Source organism: Biomphalaria glabrata, chromosome 14, assembly GCF_947242115.1.
Source record: "Biomphalaria glabrata chromosome 14, xgBioGlab47.1, whole genome shotgun sequence".
Lineage (NCBI taxonomy): Eukaryota > Metazoa > Mollusca > Gastropoda > Planorbidae > Biomphalaria > Biomphalaria glabrata.
Genome location: NC_074724.1, coordinates 3326973 through 3345475, shown reverse-complemented (window position 1 = coordinate 3345475; position 18503 = coordinate 3326973). Strand labels below are relative to the sequence as shown.

At 35.9% G+C, this 18503-nt stretch overlaps 1 protein-coding gene across 2 annotated transcripts; it reads left to right on the top strand.

Annotated features, from left to right (window-relative positions):
- The first annotated feature begins 512 nt into the window (after positions 1-512).
- Positions 513-18413, top strand: LOC106073999 (putative ankyrin repeat protein RF_0381). Of its 2 annotated transcripts, none has more exons than XM_056009473.1 (3): positions 513-606; positions 8615-11404; positions 13073-18413. In XM_056009473.1, the coding sequence occupies exons 2-3, from the start codon at positions 9801-9803 to the stop codon at positions 13125-13127; spliced, it is 1659 nt and encodes a 552-aa protein (XP_055865448.1). In that variant the 5' UTR covers positions 513-606; positions 8615-9800; the 3' UTR covers positions 13128-18413. The 2 variants fall into 2 exon arrangements, with proteins under 2 accessions (XP_055865448.1, XP_055865447.1); XM_056009472.1 differs by having other exon boundaries at positions 522-606; positions 8472-11404.
- Positions 18414-18503: the final 90 nt, after the last annotated feature.

Here is an 18503-nt window from a genome sequence, read left to right as displayed (position 1 = left end):
AACGGGGCGAATTTTCCAAATTTCCAAAGTCAAACTTTCAGGAAGCAATAATGTTCAGACTTATGTTTAGCATTTCAAGATCTTCTATCTTTTATCTTATTTTATAGAACAGGTGTTACTTTAAAAAAATAATAATAATTACATCTTACGCATTCTTATAGTGAAATAAGTTGTATCTAATTTAAAAAAATGGATATCACTAACTGAGAACTTTTAATATTAAATCTCGCTAAATTGGAGATCGAATTATTATTATTAGTATTTGGTGAATTCAAAATGTAATAAATGTTAATTTGCTTCGTTCCATCTTGAATTTTATTACTAATTTGATCTATATATAGCTTAGAAATCAGTCAAAGAAAAAACACACTTTAAGTTAGTGATTTATTTTAAAGCATTGTTTGCTTAACAGGTACTCTTAAATATGTCGACGACACAAAAAAGGTTTGGGAACCACTGGACTAAATGGACCATAGATCTTTTTCAAACGACTAGACTATTAGTACAAATTAGTCTCATTTTGTTGTAGCCTTCCCAGAAAATATACCCAGCAACGATAATGTAAATATGTGAAAACAATATAGTGTATGTTGCGGTTTAGGCTGTGTGAGTATGTTTACATATCTGTATCAATGCATGTCTCCTTTTTAAATATATAGGCCTGTTAAATTAAACGTTGAATATTTTTTGTTACAAAGCTTGTATCAATTCACTATGTCTGTCTGGTAAAAAGTTTGAACATGTTAGGGTTAGTTCCATACTTAGATCAAGTTAAAACTTCGCACAATTATTCATTGAACATGATGATCAAAAAATGTATCAATTAATTAACTGTTTGTGATTTATTATTTTGATTGATATCGAAATAAAGTGAATAAATGCTACTTAATGACAGATGTTGATGTATATATAGATTTATTATTCTAATTAAGTTTTGATACGTTTTATTTCTCCTTTCTCTGGAAGAGCAGGCTATGGAGCCTACATCGACTTTCTTGTCTCTTACACAGTCAAAATCTTTGGACCATGTGGTAGTGTTTGCAGTTTTGATGCGGAGACCATGACAGTCTGTGAAGCCTTAAAAGTCATTGACTCCTCAACTCGGCGAGGGACATTTGAGGGCAACACAGATTGTTGTGGTCACTGACTCAAAATCTGTGCTACAGGCTTTGCAAAGCCCCGGACCATGGCCCCCCAGTATCAACACTGTCATCATGGCTTCACATTACATTAAACAACGCTATGGCACCCCTGTAATAATGCAGTGGGTACCGAGTCACATAGGTGTGACTGGCAACACAATTGCAGACTCTTTGTCCCACCAGGGAGGGCAAATTCCACCCACTGAACAGGCTGTAAGCTTTCATCAAGCCCTGGCTATAATAAAAAAAAAAAACAGAAAAGCCCGTGGAGACTGGGAGTGCATGAGGCGCCCTGACTGCACTTCCCCGTGGTGGAGGCTATCCAGGCCTGAGCAAGCTATTATAGCATAGTGAAGGACAGGCCACTGTCCTGTTGGCTCATATTTCTCGCTGCTATGGCCAAATTTTGATACACGGTGTCCTGCTGCGGGGAAGAAGAGGAAACTGCCCCCGACTTGCTGATCTCCGTCTCGACAGGTCTTGGAAACCAAAAATTATCGACCTGTATGGCGACATTTATTCACTACGCAAGACAGCAGGGTTTCTGTCCAGGGCTTTTGCAAGAGAGGATTTGAGCCTCTCAAGCCCTTACTCTAATGGAGTTTGATGATGATGATGATTTTTCCTTTCCCATTCACTGATCAAGTAGAAATTTCGCGTAATGATTCATAATTGATGACAATATATTAATCAATCCAAAAATTAACCTATTAGTTAATCAATCAGTACTAATTAATTAATTTTGTTTACACTAGCAGAAAGGGAACTAACCCTATAATTTTTTATTAAATAATAGTAATTTCCCTTAGATAAGCTTTGATTTTAAAAAAAGAATTATTTATTATATTGCTTATTTTTTTACAAAGCGTATATCAACTTACTCTCTTTGTATGTCTGTCTATCTGGTAAAAATTCTGTACACGTTATTTCTCCCACACCCAACATCGGATCAAGCTGAAATTTTGCTTAATTATTTCTTTTACCTGACAACAAAAGAATGAATTAAGACGAATTAGTCCCCTTTATAGGTCTTCTTCTTAGTCTTAGTAAAAACTAATCTGAAAAATAGGAGAGGACTATAGAAACAATAGATAACTATATAATCATACATCTTTATAAGTTCTCCACTAGCAGAGTGATTACCGTGTTAGCCTGAGAAGGCTTGAGCCAATTGTTCGAATTCAGGTCGTTCCACCTTTTTTTTTTAAAATTGTATTTACTAATGCTGATACCAGTACGCTTAATTTAAGCTTGGTTTTTAAAAAGTATTTTAAAAGTATTTTCTTGTTTATAAACACATTTCAAAAATGATCACCCAGATATCCAGTTCATTCTCAAACGCACTCATTTCCAGATAGAATTGAGTAAGCTAAAAGCGTGAAAATGTGATAAAACAATAGGCAAAATATTTGTAATCGCACAGATTTATTATGTTTGCCTAGATCTATTACAAATTTAATTACATGACAGATCGAAATAAATTGATAGAGCTACACTTAACAAAAGCTCTTTCTTAATTAAAGTATTTTATTTATATTTTGTTTGCTAAATATTCAAATCAAACCGCGGTGAATTTCTTATCTTATATAATACAGACGTTACTCAAAAAAAAAAAAAAAAAAAAGATGATTGCATCCTACGCGTCATGCATTCAGTCATGCATATGAACAATGAACAAAAATTCTGCCAAGTCACTGGTTTTCCTGGGTAGCTCAGGCAACCCATTCTATGCTCTAATAGCACTAGGAAGAAGGAGAATGTATACATATTTATCCTAGCATATGGGACGAGGAATGTGCCTTTATCTTTGTGTCTTTCAGAGTATTTTATTAGATTTTGTTTTTGTATTTGAAGGTTATGGTTCAGTGTTTTATGTATAATTGTTACTTTACTTTTGAGTCTTCTATCCTGAAGCCTTTCTAAATTTAGTGATTTTACTAAAGGTGTTACTCTAGTCAAATCTAGAATTTTAACCCTAACATACACTAACTGTTATGTCTAACCATCTTCAATTTTGTATATGATAATGCTTGAAGTGGTACGTAATTATTATTTCGCGATTTAATATTATTTATATGGTATTTAGACTTGAAAAGGGCCTGAGCTTTTAGATATTATTTTTTTAATAAGTCCAGATATAATATATAATTCCTAAATATTTCTTTGGGAACGGGGATCCTAAGCTTTAGATTGTGTTGCCCATATAGGTAAATCTGGCCAATATTGTTATATAGTGATTGTGATTTTGTTAATTTTATATAATTAAATATGGCAGGCTTCCAGCTATAAATATATTTTTATTGACATCTTTATTTTTTTATGTTGTAATTTGGCCCGGGCAAGTTACCCTGCCTCATAGTGGCGCCCGGGTGGAAACGATCGTAAGAGGAAACGATTAGGCTAAAGGGTAGCGAAACAAGACTCCCGTGGGGGTGCCTAAAGGGGTGCGAGAGCATCCTTATTTCACTGTGCGGAGTTGTAAAAAAGCTCCCACAACCTTGTCACAATCCAGGCGCTGTTCCTCAAGGGGCCGTTACATAAATGGCGTGTCCTGCACGGTTAGCCTGGTATAGAAAAGGAAAACGGCAGGGGTCCCAGTGCACGCGGTCTTCGGCCGACTAGAGGGAGCTCTTGTTCACTTTTGCTGGCTTAGAGTTTCAAGAGCCAAAGGCTCAACTCTGCCTGACAGTTTCAAGAGAGGAAGAAGAATGTTGTAATTTGGGAATAAGAGAAGCTTTTCAGCCGATAAGTAGTTTTTTGCTGTACTTTGGTTTTATTTTTCTTTGTTGAACACCTGTGGCCACTCAGAACATTTGATAAGACTGCCCTAAATGAGAGATAGGCCCATTTAAATAAAAATATTTAATATTCATTTAGGCCAGGTTCACAATGAACCTATATTTCCATAACTATCAGTCCATTAGATACATTTGAATATTAACAATGTAAGGATAATCTATCTATATAATTATTTTCTTCCCTCAAAAGTTTAAGTAAAGGAAAGATCACTCTGCGAATAGTCCCACGAGAAAACAAGAGGGAAAGGGAGGGGGGGGGGGAGAACACGCGTAGTCACAAAATAGCAACCAAGAAATATCACTCTTTTTTTTTTTTTATTTATTTATACCTCCGTTTAAAAAAAAAAAGGTGGGGGGGAGTAATCTACTCTGTTGTAACTAAAGGGGGGGGGGGGCGAAAAGCACGGCTCAGGAAAAAAAAAAGGGGGGGAGAATAAGAAATCTTTCTCTTTATACATGCTATACACTTATACGTGTTTTAGATGTTGTATTGTTTACAATAACTCTCTGAGGTCTCTGTGTCACAAATTATCCCTTAGTATGAAATAAGCAATTCACTTCAATGCTTTCATTGTTTTAATAAGTAAATGAAGTTTTATGGTATTAAAAGCTGATGAGAGATCAATAAAGATCGATCTCATATAAGCGTTGGATAAGTCTAGGTGTTTGTACACACTGTTTAAAATATGCAGGATGGCATCGTCAACAGTCTACCACTTTAACCGAGTGAGGACATGTTATAACTTATAACAGATTTCCTGCGGCCTCCTGTCGATTTAACAGGAGGTCCTGGAAATCTCCTGAAATTGCAAAATATACGAAAAAGTCCTGGAAATATTTGAAAATTATTAAAATCTTTTGAAAACTCATACCAATCTCCTGAAATATACAGACGAAAACTGTCTTTTTTTTTCACACTTAAATTACCTAGGATAACTCCCTCCTTTTTTTACGTGAGGTAGAAATAAAAAAAGAGTGATATTGCAACGGTCCTGCCCTCCTATTTTGTGACTTCGTGTTCTCCCCCCCCCCTCTTTTCTCGTGGACTATCCGCAGAGTGATCTTTCCTTTACTCCTTACTACTCGTTTAAACTGTTGTCAGTTACATATGGCAATGAGGCAAGCCTCGTTTTTGAAACTCAATGACGAAAATATATGCGACTACATTGCCGAAAATATTCCTCTCCAGAATGTCATTTAAGAACTCCCGCAGTTTGATATGAAAGACGCGGGCAACGACATCAGGTCTGTGTTCTGGTCGCTCATGATGGGGAATGACGTTAGAGATTTCCGGCCAAGCAGGATTGCAGGTGAATGTTAGGAATAAGTCGGGCTTTTCACATTTGCGGACAATTGCCATCGCGTCTTGGTAGTTCTGTTGCATGTATCGTGGACTGTCTTGAAACGTAGATGGAAGAATAATCAACTGTCTAGGGCAAAGGTTATTGTCTTGTGCTTTCGCAGCGATAGCATCCATCAATACCTTGTATTGTTCTACTCGCAAATCTTGTTGATGAGAGCGAATATAATGTAAACGTGCGCCTTCTGTTCTGACATATGCGTCAACGACATATTGCTGGAAGAGTTTACCGCTGGAATGCAAGATGCTGAATGCAGATCTCATGGCAAGCCTGTAAGCATAAAATTGGAGTTGTGTGACTCGGGTTCTGTTCGCGGTTCGCTTTTCTTCAACATGGGTCATTTGTATGTGCCAGCCTGGATCTCCGTAAGGGAATAGCAGTGGGTAAACCATGGGGTCACAGTTCATATTGAGTACAGAGATACGCTTGCAAGCATCTCCCCTTGGGTATATGCAAATGTCGCGTTGTGCAGGAGGTTCCCCGTCTTCCCCTACAAAGATTGCAGCAACATCAGTTTGTCATGATGGCGCGTTACACCTTCTCCTATCCAGAGTTGGATTTTCCATGAATACCATTCGTACAGCAGCAACAGGGTTACAATGAGTGATAATGTCGTGCATTTGCATATACGATTTAGCGAAGGGGTTAACGTGTCGTATCATTTTGTCTAGCTGCAACAACAACATATCACTGCAAGCGCTGTTATAATCGTTTTGCAAACGTTGAGTAGTAGCCACAGCAGACATCGAAGATATCTAGTTGACCGTATCGAGGGGGCGTGTTAGCATTGGTATACAAAGGATAGACTTGATGATAAATTTAAACTTTTTTTTCGCAAAGCATACGGTCTATGGCCAGGTGGTTTAGCGATGTGGGCGCCCATTGATGCAAAAGCTAAAGCAGAGTTGTACTCTGATATGATCATAGAAATTTTGGGACAGTGGATTCTTGCCACTTAAGAGGTCTTGTAATAAAGTAGGAGTTTGGGATAGCGGTGGCAACGACACTTTGCCATTATGACAACACTTAGTATAATGTCCGGATTTGTTGACCTCTGATGGCCAATGAAGAGCATTGCAAGAAGTACTGCGGTAGGTAGTCCAATGCTATGTTCCTCTCTATGCGAATGGCAGTGTGTTCTTGAAATGCAGCGGAAAGCTGAATCCGATGAATGTGTATGTGTTTTGCGAGAAGATTCGACTGCTTGAAAGAACGTTTGCAATGTACACACTCAAAGAATGTGTCATGGGGGGGGGGTGTTTTTGTATGTTTGTTGAGAAGAGATGTTGTGAACGATTCAGTGCAGTAGTGACACTGGAAGGATTTCGCCAGGGCATTTGTTTTGAAATGGTTAAGATATCTGAGTGAGGGAAACTGTTTGTCGCAAATGCTGCAAAGAAATGTTGAATGTGTTTCTACTTGTATATGTTTAGTTTGTAAGTGCTTCTTGAGAGTGTCAGTTGTTTTTAAAACATCGCTGGCAATGTTCACATTGCATAATTCGTTCAGTGGAGTGTGTTTTTAAATGTGCGTTGAGATATCTCTGGAGTCGAAAGGTTTTTGAACAAATGTTGCATTTAAAGACGTCTGTGGAATGCGTTTGCTCATCAGTAACAGAAGAGTGGGAAGGTGACGTCACATCAGTGTGTAGATCACATGGTTTTGTAATGTTGGTGCACATGCCGACGTTGGCAACAGGTGGCACCAGAAGGTTATCACGTGTGTTTGTGACAGGCAAGAGAACTTTGTAATGGCCCTGATCCAAAGGACCGCTAAATAGCAGGGTTATGGAGAGACGTTGACCCGGATTGTAAACTCGAGGAGGTTCATAAGGACGTTCTCGGAAGTGAATAGTGATAGTAGCGGGAAGTATTTGAGACATCGCCACAATTTCAGCCTCGCCACCATAAATGCCCGGGGCGCCCTATGGGCTCAGACCTAAATGACCATCCAAGAGAAAAAAACAACATAGGAAAAATGCTGCAATGATAATTTTTAAGTATTAAATTTAAAAAAACAAAACTCGGAAATCGATTTTGTTGAGAAAAGAAGGAAAATGACATTGTTTCTGTAGTTGGAGAGAACGTTGAATTTGTGAACACTTTTTATAAACTTGCATTTGAGATAATTGTTTTGTAAAAGACTAATCTCTCATTCAGAGCCTCAACAAATAATCTCTCATTCAGAGCCTCAACAAATAAACTTTCTCTTTCATTGTAAAAATAAAATATAAAAAAATTTTCTATTTATATATTCACATCAAGTCTATCCACCGAAGTGCACGTCACGTGTATAATATAAAACACTACTTATTAATTGTTGTTTTAAATTACACACTGCCTATACGTACACTAATTAAATTTTTCACCTTTAATGAGTATACATTATTTTCTAAATGTAGGTAAATAGTGTGATAGAAATGACTAAATATAGTATTACAAATTAACATTTTTTTTTAAATATAAAACCGTCTACATAAATGTGTTATAAATTTGCTGAGAATTCACGACCCTTGCTGAGTTGTCTCTCGTTTCTTTTCTTTCTTTTTTTTTTTTACTATTGATAGTGAATAGTTTAAAAAATGGTGTTTTTTTTTGTTTTTGTTTTTTAAATGCTTGCATATTTGATTTTAAAAATAAAATTTTTCGCTTTCAGGAAAAAAAGTAGCCGTTGCATCAGAATTTTAAAAGGCCTAAAATATGAAGTCGGATTTTCAATTTTTTTAAAATATTTTCGATATCTAAACGAGACGGACGGACGGATAGACAGACTACACAAAATTAATAGTGGCTATTCCTCTTTTGGGGTCTGTAAAAAAAAAAACTCTGTTTCAGAATCTTGAGATTTTAACCTTACAAAATGATGCAAGATACCGTTTACAAAAACAGACATAAAAACTTCGATCCACTATGGATTGAATTCATTAAATTATTCATAATTGGATTTTTCGCTTGCTTTTAAGCAAAACTTGATTGAAATTTAATCCTTTTAAATAATAAAAAAAAGATCATTGCCTGAATTTTCTTTTTCCTAGGGTGGTTCGTTAAGGGCCGCCTTAGATTTTTGTGAAAACACATACTCTCTTTGTTATCCTGTTTGCGTTATTACTTTTTTTTTTTTTTTTTTTTTTTTTTTAATCAATTCTTTTTTATTCTAATTTAACCCTTCAGACTGTCGCTGATCGAACTGCAATAAGCTCACCATCATTATTTGTCTTCATTCGGAGGATGCACTGTGAGATTTAGATACTTTCTTAAAATGCACATGATAAAACCACTGTTGTTTGAAGTCTTTTGTGTATAATTTCTCACAGGTCAAGACTAAGTGATTTCTTCAAACTGTAGAATTGGAACTGAACAAGTATCTCATCTCAGCTGCCCCTTGACAGGGTTGCTGTTCTAAACAGGATATCAAGAGAGAGGCCAGTCCATTCGTAAAAGTTATCCAGCCAGCTTTTCTTAGGACAACCCTTCCTTCCTGCTCCAAAAACTGTACCTAGTAAAATGACTTGATGGTGACATTTTACAATATGAACGAACCAGCTCAGCTTTTGTATCTTGGCAGTGTTAAGTAATTCTTCCTTTTTACCATCCTTGGTATTGAATTGTAAAAGTACAAACCCATATGTCTTGTTTTCCTGGTAACTGATACCCAGCATTTTTCTATAGCATTTACTCTCAAAAGCTTGGATTCCTCTTTCAGCCTCATCGTTCAGTGTCCACCTTTCACAACCATATAAGAGTACAGAGACCTCTAGCGAAGAATTAAGGTATGGGGCTGGCAAAAAGAATAAGAGACACCGTTTCCTTTTCCTCACCTAACGAATACATGATGATTCAAACTCTGGCCCTGATCTGTGAAACTAGCAAAACAGCAACCTGAGAGACATAGCCTTCCAATAATGGGCAATATAAGAGTTAAGACCTGATTGGCCTTCATCATGTGGTAACCAGGTCAGGGTGCAAACATTTATCCTAGACTGTTTTTGAAAATTGTTTCAGCACTCTGACCAAATGTCATCTTACACATTATGGATGGATACCTAGCATGTTGAAAGTTACAGATGAAGGATGGTTCCAGTGTTCATTTGCGTGTCAGGGACTTTGAGGTGATATTACCTGTCACACCAATGAAACTCGGTTTCTATGGCATCGTCAACGCTCTTCTATATAAAATGTTAACAACAATGATTGACATAAATAGCAACATCAAGAATATATTTAGTTTTTAAGAATGTTTTCTAAATCGTAGGAAAGCTGGCATCGGGTATTTTCAGTAAAGTTACTTTACATTAGGCTTCGAGTCCGAAGTTTAATGATGAGGCCATTTTTTTCTCGTGACCTACATATTTGGCCACAACTAGCGCTAATTAGCGATAATTGTGGAGGCTAATAGTTGATCTCAATACATACAGTAAATAGAATGAATACTGAAGTAAATGTAGTCAATGAATTTTACACGCTCATGTAACAGTTATTTATAGAATCTATCTCTGAACAATGGCTCGATCATTGGTCGAAACTGAGCTGCACAGAGCGTCGAGAAACGGAAAAACTAAAAAAGTTAAGATGATAATAAAAAATGGCGCCTTTATAGATGCAGTGGACGAGCAAGGTATGACATCGTTAATGCTGGCCTCGAAATTCCTGAACCATGAGATTGTAAAATTTCTTATACAAAATGGAGCCAACGTTAACGCAACAAACAATGGTATGACGTCACTAATGTATACCGCCCAAACTGGCAAGAATAAAACACTGTTGTTACTTATGGAAAATCAAGCGGAAGTTAATGTCAAGGACACACAAGGTAAAACAGCATTGATGCACGCAGCTGAAACGCGACACATCCTTAGAGTGAAACAGCTCGTTCAGCACGGTGCGCAAGTTGACAGCGTGGATTTGGCGGGAAAGTCTGCACTTATGTATGCGTCCCAGTCAGGAATACGTCAGGCTGTGAAATATCTTGTACAGCAGCATGCAGACGTCAATGCGAAAGACGAAAATGGAAAGACTGCATTAATGCAAGCCTGTGCAAGTGGATATGGAAGCAGAATTAAACTACTCATTAATGGGGGCGCCAGAATTAACGAGAAGGACATTAACGGCAGAAACGCGTTGATGCATGCTTGTATTAAAGGTCATTATGCCTCTTTTAAAATTCTGATAGATTTAAGAGCTTCAGTCCACGAATCAGATAATGATGAAAACACAGCTTTAATACATGCTTCAGAACACGGCCATCACAGAATCGTTGAGAATATTTTAAAAAGCAAATCAAAAGTAGACGTGAACAAACAAAACCTTGAAGGCAGGACCGCATTAATGTTGGCGTCGAAATATGGGCACATCAAAGTTGTCAACATACTTCTCAAATATAACGCCGACATTCATTTAGAGGACAACAAAGGCTGCACTGCTTTAATGTTTGCAGCCGAAAATGGCAAAAAGGAAAATGTCCTAAAACTTCTGCAGAAGAACGCTGATGTCAACAAACAAAATGTCAACAGCAAAGACGCTCTAATGTACGCTTCTGAAAAGGGAAATCATTGTGTTGTTGAAGTTCTTATCAAATACAAAGCTCTTGTAGACAGAAAAGATGTTTATGGTCTATCTCCTCTGCATTATGCATCTAAGGAGGGCCACCATAAAGTTGTGAAACTACTCTTAAAACATACGGCTCTCAAAGATTTAAATTCTGACTCTGGTGAAACAGCGCTAATGTATGCATGCCGAAAGGGTCATGTTAACACTGTGAAGTTATTAACAGCCAAGGGTGCTGATATCAACTCGGTGGATGGAAAAGGCCGCACGGCTCTGATGTATGCTGTCATCAATGACCACAGGTGCATCGTGGAGAAACTTATTAATGATGGTGCTGATGTCAATAAAGTCTCACTGGAAAAGAAAACAGCACGCAGCTACGCCATTGAGAACAAACACATTGCAATAGAGACGTTGCTAGCAAGAGTCAATGCAACAGTCTTTTTTACTAGGGACGAAACAGATACTTGCACATTGTCAACATTTACTGCTAGTAAAAGTAAACAAACAGAGTCCTACAATGAAATTAAGTGTCACAATCCTCTTGAATTTAGTCAAAGGTAAGTAGACCTATAGAGATACATTTCTATTCATGTATTAAAGTAGAATGAAAGTGAAAAAAAGGAGAATAATATGCACGTGTTTATCTTTACAAAAAATACACTTGTTTCATTAACTTTTCATACACTTAATTTCATTAACTTTTTTTTTTTTTTTTTTTTTTTTTTTATTTTTTTTTTTAATTTAAAATGTTAAATAAATTGACTTTTTTTTTAAAGCCCACTATAGCTGGCCAATAGTTTCAAGAAAGCAGAGAGTTTTTTTTTTCATAATCAAGATAAGAGATAAGTAACAAGAGAAAAAAACTTTTTTTTAAATTAAAGACAATACCTTCGTTAAAAAAACTTAAAATCTTATAAAATATTTTTTTTTAAATGTTTGATTCTAATCGGGTATCACACCCACGATTTTGACCAAGTTCAGCCGCTTGAACGATCGATGTTGCCCATTCAACCAACGCACAGTGTAAACTTGAACGATTATTTATTGGTACTTTCATTTATATAAACATCTAGATCTAGAACTTGATCAATGTTGCTAAATATCAAATCGAAGGATCTAGTGTAGATCTACTGATATTATCTGTATTATATTTACGTAAAAATATTAGCAAAACTTTGATAATGTTTCAATAACTTACAATAACTTTAAATATAATATCCAACTTAGGTTGTTATCGATTCATTGTGGTTGACTACGCCATGTTTTTTATTGAATATTTCTAATGATAGGCTTTTTTAGATCTAGACTTAGAAAACGATTCGCAAAATTTTCCTGAATATTAATTAAAAAAAAACTTTTGAATCACTTATATAATACAGACCTTACTTCAAAAAAGAAGATGATTACGTCCTACGCGTCATGCAATCACTAATGCCTGACATTCGGAAATCCACAAAAGTGAAAGTCATTTCAATAATGCAAGAGTCCTTTCCAAGCCGATTATGGATCTAGAGCTAGATCTACTTCTCTAGATAAATTTAAATGTATTTCTTTTTTTTCTTTTTTTTTTTATTTGCTTGAAAAATTATAACTGTCAAACTAGAGTTTTCCCCGAGTGGCTAACAAGCTAGTAATTCTTTTCTCAGTGATAGACATCTTAAATTTAAAGAAAAATCGTAAAAGCCATTGTTTGAGATCCTCCTCCAGGTTCCACGAAGTTCTGACTTGAATAGAGGTACTGTAAAAAATTGTAGAATTGTACCATCCCTTTGGCGAAGTCCTGTGCGTTGGCAAACTATCTACAATGCTAAGTTAGGACATGTTTGTAGGAGGCTGTTTGTATACTAAAAGACAAAATGCTCAAAGATGTATAGCTTAGGTTGGTGTCGCTCGTCTTCATTAATTAAATGTGTACTCACCCCCCTAATAGCCTATTCCTAAAATAATTCGGGTGTCAGCCTGTTTGGGCAGCCTGTTCGGTTATCAGCCTGTATCATCCTGTTTGGGTATCAGCCTGTATCATCCTGTTTGGGTATCAACCTGTTCGGGTATCAGCCTGTTTGGGTTTCTAATTTTCACACTCAACTGGCTGTCGTCTACATATAGTGTGATGACATAATATGTTTTTTAAATCCCTATCTCATAAAACTTGTTAAGATACTTTTCTAAACTTTTAGTAATAATTTTTTTTATTACAAAAATTAAATTAAAATTTTTTTTTTCAGATATTCTCCAGTTAATGTATTTTTCCAAAAGGCTGCCGTTGTTCAATTTCAGTAATTCAAAAAGTATCTAAAAGATAACAAAGGTTATAGGATCGATCTGAAAGTAGGAGGCTACTAGATGTGGTGACATTTTGCTCTCATTATCTTGCTTCAATAGAACATTAATGTATTCATATAAGTGTTTGGCTGTATTACCTAATTGTAGATAAGGGTTTAAAATAGGGGTGCACCGGATTGTCGTTTTCTCTGTACTTAATAGTTGTGCTTTAGCGTATAGGAAGTAGTTTATAGTAGGTGCGTTTTGTTGTCTAGATTATTGTGTGTGTGGGTGTGTGTTTACGGCATCCTTAGTTCCCGCAAGAGAGAGAGAGAGAGAGAGAGAGTGAGAGAATGAGAGAGCTTCTTTTGTGAGCTGGGTGGCTGGTTTTGTTGGTCCCCCCTTGTAAGGGTACGTAAGTACATAGTTGTATTAAGTAGGCTGGTCTTTCGGGACGGGTGTCGCTATTGAAAAATTCTTTATTGTAGCGGCTTCGCTAGATCTAGGTTTTCTTGTCGTTTCAGGGTTTTAGGCTTTGGGCTATGGCAAAGTGTGTCGTCTTTCCGCCCTTGGAGTTGTGTAGTAACTATCGGTGTTGAGGTGTAGGGAGTTGAGGTTCTGTAGGGCGCCGAGATGGAGTGTGAGCGTGAAAGGTGTGTTTTTGAAACTCATTGGTGTGATATTGGACTAATTATTAATAAATGCTAACATCAGTGATATTGATGTAAATGTAAATATATTGTTAACTTACACTTAAGTATTATTAAATATTGTTCCTGTTGACAACTGTTGTTATTCACTAAATGTTCAGTTGAATAACTTTTAATCGATGTTCGTATTTTACATGCTATTATCTTTAGGTTCTTGTGTTACTCTGTTCAGGTTGGGGAGACGGGACCATCATATCATACCCTAGCTAAGCGATTAAACCCACCTGACACGGATGGTCGCTCCGTCTTCGGCTCCGCATGAGGCGCCCTGACCGCACTTCCCCGTGGTGGAGGCTGTCCAGGCCTGAGCAAGCTATTATATCACAGCCGAATAGTAAACCGGATAGTAAAAGCTACACCGTAGTACCTATATTTCTAATAATATTTTTAGGCGCCTCCGCGCTAAGTCTTTTTCAGATAAGCTAGTTAAAAAACTTCTTGGCTTTTTTATCTCATTCTTCCTCTATCTTTCCCTATATCCCTTTCTTTTTTTGTTCTACCTCCTGACTTTCTCTACAACACTTTATTTCTTGGGAGAATATCCCTGGGTGCTAGAAGATAGCTATTTATTTACCTATTTTTTTTCCATCTAAGTTATCCTTAACATGAAAGCACTTTGCTTACTTATTTTGTTAACAAACAACATCTACTGTCAATGAAGGTACTCCGTCTGTTTCCCATAGTGTTTGCTTTTTTTTTTTAGATTGCCATCGGTTCGTTTATCGTGTCTTTGTGCAAATGTACAAGATTTATTGTTTAGAAAATTCTAAAATGACTTCAATGACAGATTGAGAAATGTTTTTTGTAGATCAAAAGAGTATCGAGAATGCTAATATCATACTTTGCCTATCTTATCTTATAGATTACAGACATTACTTCAAAAAAAAATAAGATAATTACGCCCTACGCAATTCATTTGCTAAGGCGTTATTTTTTTCTGGCTGACTCATTCCATTCTCTAACGGCACTAGGGAAGAAGCAGCACTGGTATGAATTTGTTCGAGCGTATGGAATAAGGAATGTGCCTTTGTCTTTTCGTCTTTCTGAGTATTTCATTAGGTTTTGTTTTTCTATTTGTAATTTATGGTTTAGTGTTTTATGTATTATAGCTATTTTACTTTTTATTGTTCTGTCCTGAAGTGTCTCTGAGCTAAGAGATTTTGCTAATGTTGCTACTCAAATAAAATTGGAATATTCGTTTGTTATAAATCTCACTACTCTATTGTGTATTTATTCTAGTTTCTTTATGTTTTTGTTAAGTAGAGGGGTCCCAAACAGAGGATGCATATACTAATATTGGCCTTACTAAGGTAAAATAGCGTTTTAGTTTAATGCTCCTGTTTGATTTATAAAAAAAAATTTTAATAAACCATAATGTTTGCTTGATTTTTTATTATTTCATCAATATGGGATTCCATGATACCGTTTCTAGATATTCTAGTTTGTGTAACTGATGAAAAAAAAATTTTTTTTTGTTACACTCAATAACTGGCATGTTTTTGGGTGGAAAGACATGCTCCAATTTGATTCCCATTTCTGTAATTCATCTAATTCATCTAATTGTTTTTATTGTTCTATATATTATGCAATAATCTGCAAATAATCTTTCTTTTGTTCCTGAACTAATGAAATTGGATAAATCATTTATGTAAATTAAAAATAGTAGTGGACCTAAGACTGTTTTTTTTAGGTACATCAGAGTTTACTATTTTTGGTGTTGATTTGGAGCCATTGGTATAATGAACCATTAATGCCGAAGTATTTTAGTTTTCTAAGCAGGCTATGGTGATGAATTTTCTCGAATGTCTTGGAAAAGTCTAAAAAATTGCATCTATTTGCTTACTATTATCTAATCCCTACGAAAAATCATCAATTAATCCTATCAGTTAAGTTTCAAATGACCTATATTTCCTAAAGCCATGTTGGTATGGAGGGCATTATATTTATCAAAGCGATTTATAATGTTGATACATATTATGTGTTCTAGTATTTTACATGTGATGCTGGTGAGTGATACTGGTTTGTGGTTCCTCGGAAAAGATATTTCTCCTTTTATGATAGGGGAGTGACAGTAACTTCTGTCCAGTCCCTCGGTACCCTGCCCTGATTCAGTGATGCCTGAAAAAGTATTTTCAACACGGATGCTAGCTTGTGGCTAAGTTCTTAGAGCAGTCTTGCCAGAATACCATCAGGTCCAGAAGCTTTAGACGCATGCCATCGGAAGCATTTTATAGGTAATGATGGGCTTAAGACCATTACCACTTCCGGCGTTAACAACCTTGCGGAACCTCTGACAACCAGTTCAACTCCTGGCCTTCACTTGTGGTTCAGTTACTGAGCCTGGCGGAACCGTTACCTCAGACAGGAGAAGGTGCAAAGGCGAGTAACTGGCGCCTAAACCAGTAAGCTTCGGGCAGGAGGGGTTCGTTAGCCATGGTTGGCTACCCACCTAAGAGAAGGAAAACTCTGAATTCAAACCTCTGATGCCTTGCAGCTTTACCCAAACACGGGATAGGCTTCGGGAGTCAACCCTGAGGAAAAATCAGGAGCTGGTGACCCTTAGGCAGATTGTGGCACACCGTGCTACAGCCTTGCAGAGCCTGCGGCGCTAATGATCTCAAACTGTATTGGATCCATTGGTCACATCAGTTGCTCGGGAAGGGAGGATCTGCTGTTTGGGCGACATCGTTCTGACCATAAACAATGCCCAGGATTTCATCTCGCTTAAGTGTGCGAGATGAACCATAGTCGTTCTACGACTGAAGGAGGCCAATATAAGAAGCTTTATTTGGTTTTATGCTCGCTAATAGTTTTATTGTATCCCTTCTTCTTTTGCATTTATGTGTTCTTATTGGTTTCAATTTATTACTATGTCTGTCTCCTGGGGGCTGAGAATGCTGATGTAAATTGTTTATTAATAATGTTAGCTTTGATTTCATTTATAAGTCGTTGGTTTTACTGGCTGGCTTAGGCAACCCATTCCATGCTCTAATAGCACTAGGGAAGAAGGAGTATTTGTACTAATTTGTCCTAGCATATGGGACGAGGAATGTGCCTTTATCTCCTAAGGTTTGTTTTGAAAATCACTGTACTAATGTTATGTTTGTATAGGTTAGGAGCAAATTAGTCATATTTATTTTTGTGGATTTTCTCACACATTCCTTACTACTTATTATCCGTCAATATCGTCTGCATTCCTATTATCTTACCTAAGGGTTCAGATAAAATAAGTAGATAATATATAGAATAGAATAGAATAGAATATACGTGAATATAAATGTGTAAGGACTGTAGCCGTGTGTCTTCAAAAAATGTATAACTTTAAAATGATGTCTAGTTCGATAGTTACTACATGCTGTTGGCTAAATATAAATTTAGAACTTTGTTATCTCCCTTTCGTAATGATCCCATTGCACAATCAACAAAGAAATCTAAATAACTAAATAAACTACACCTACACCACTATAACTTGACACACTATATTAATTAATTTTTTTTAAAATTTTTTTTTACTTATATAAATAGCTCTCTCAGATGCATGTTGTTGTTTTATTTATATCTAGATGCCAGGGTCATTAGTTGTAGTTGTTAAAGGGTTATATCTTCATATACAAATTGCTTTTTTTTTTCTTTTTATTTTTAGAGTAAAATAATTTCATACATTACATAATAATAAGAGTACTTATTTTTACATTTATTATATGTTATGGCTTTGATTGTTCATGATGATACATAATTAAATGTGTTAGTAAAGTACTTTAAATGTTTTGCTTATTGGTCATGTACCGACTTCACGATTTTGAGTTCTATCTGTTTGTTTTTCTATTCGCTGGTTTTCTTTTAAAAAAATCCTAGTCTTCCCCTTTTTTTAAGGAAAGTCTGTACGTGATAAGACTTCATCAATTTGACTTCGATATTTTAATTTCATTTCTGTACTGAGGATTTCATTTATTTGATTATAAAACGTGCAACATTTTCCTGAAGACATAAACATGAAGAAATCTACAAAGCAGGGGTTCTCAAACTTTGTTTCCTTTGACGCACCCATACAGACGTTAAAAAAAAAATGCGTTTGCTCTTTCACCCACTTGGACTTCTAAAAGAAAAGTGTGAGAGCTATACATTTTTTGCTCGACAGAGAAGGTCTATAAAAGTAATGAAAAAGAAAATAAACTTTCAGATATATAATTTTAAATATGCTTTCCATTGTTGTGTCTAAAGTCGAAACAAAATCTATTTGCGGGACTATTAAAAAAATAACTTTTGAGTCTTTTGCAGACGGTTCTTAGATCAGGAAACGACGTCTCTAAATAAAGGTGTGATATATTTTGGAAACATCGGTAATAACGTTTCTTAAGTTTGTTAAAATTAAAAAAATGTATTTATAACTAAATATTTTTTCCCTTGAAAGATATATTAACTCCTTCGCGCTCCCAATGTTCGCATGTCAATCGGCGCGTACCAGTTTGAGAAACCCTGTCATATAATATCTTTACTCATGGAAATCAAAAACCATTTTGGTCTATTTTGGAAATTTTAAAAAATTTATACTTTTTTGAATAAAAAATAATTAAATATTTTGTTTATGGAGTTTTGTAAACTGTGTTTGTTTTACCTATTTCTAGGTACATAATATGTACATGTTGTTAGTATATGTTTGCTTTGTGAAAGTGCATTGTAACAA

Excerpts from the sequence above, each read along its gene's own strand:
- LOC106073999 (XM_056009473.1), top strand. The coding sequence starts at position 9,801 with ATGGCTCGATCATTGGTCGAAACTGAGCTGCACAGAGCGTCGAGAAAC. Across the intron at positions 11,405-13,072 it reads CCTCTTGAATTTAGTCAAAG|ATATTCTCCAGTTAATGTAT; the intron begins GTAAGTAGACCT and ends TTTTTTTTTCAG.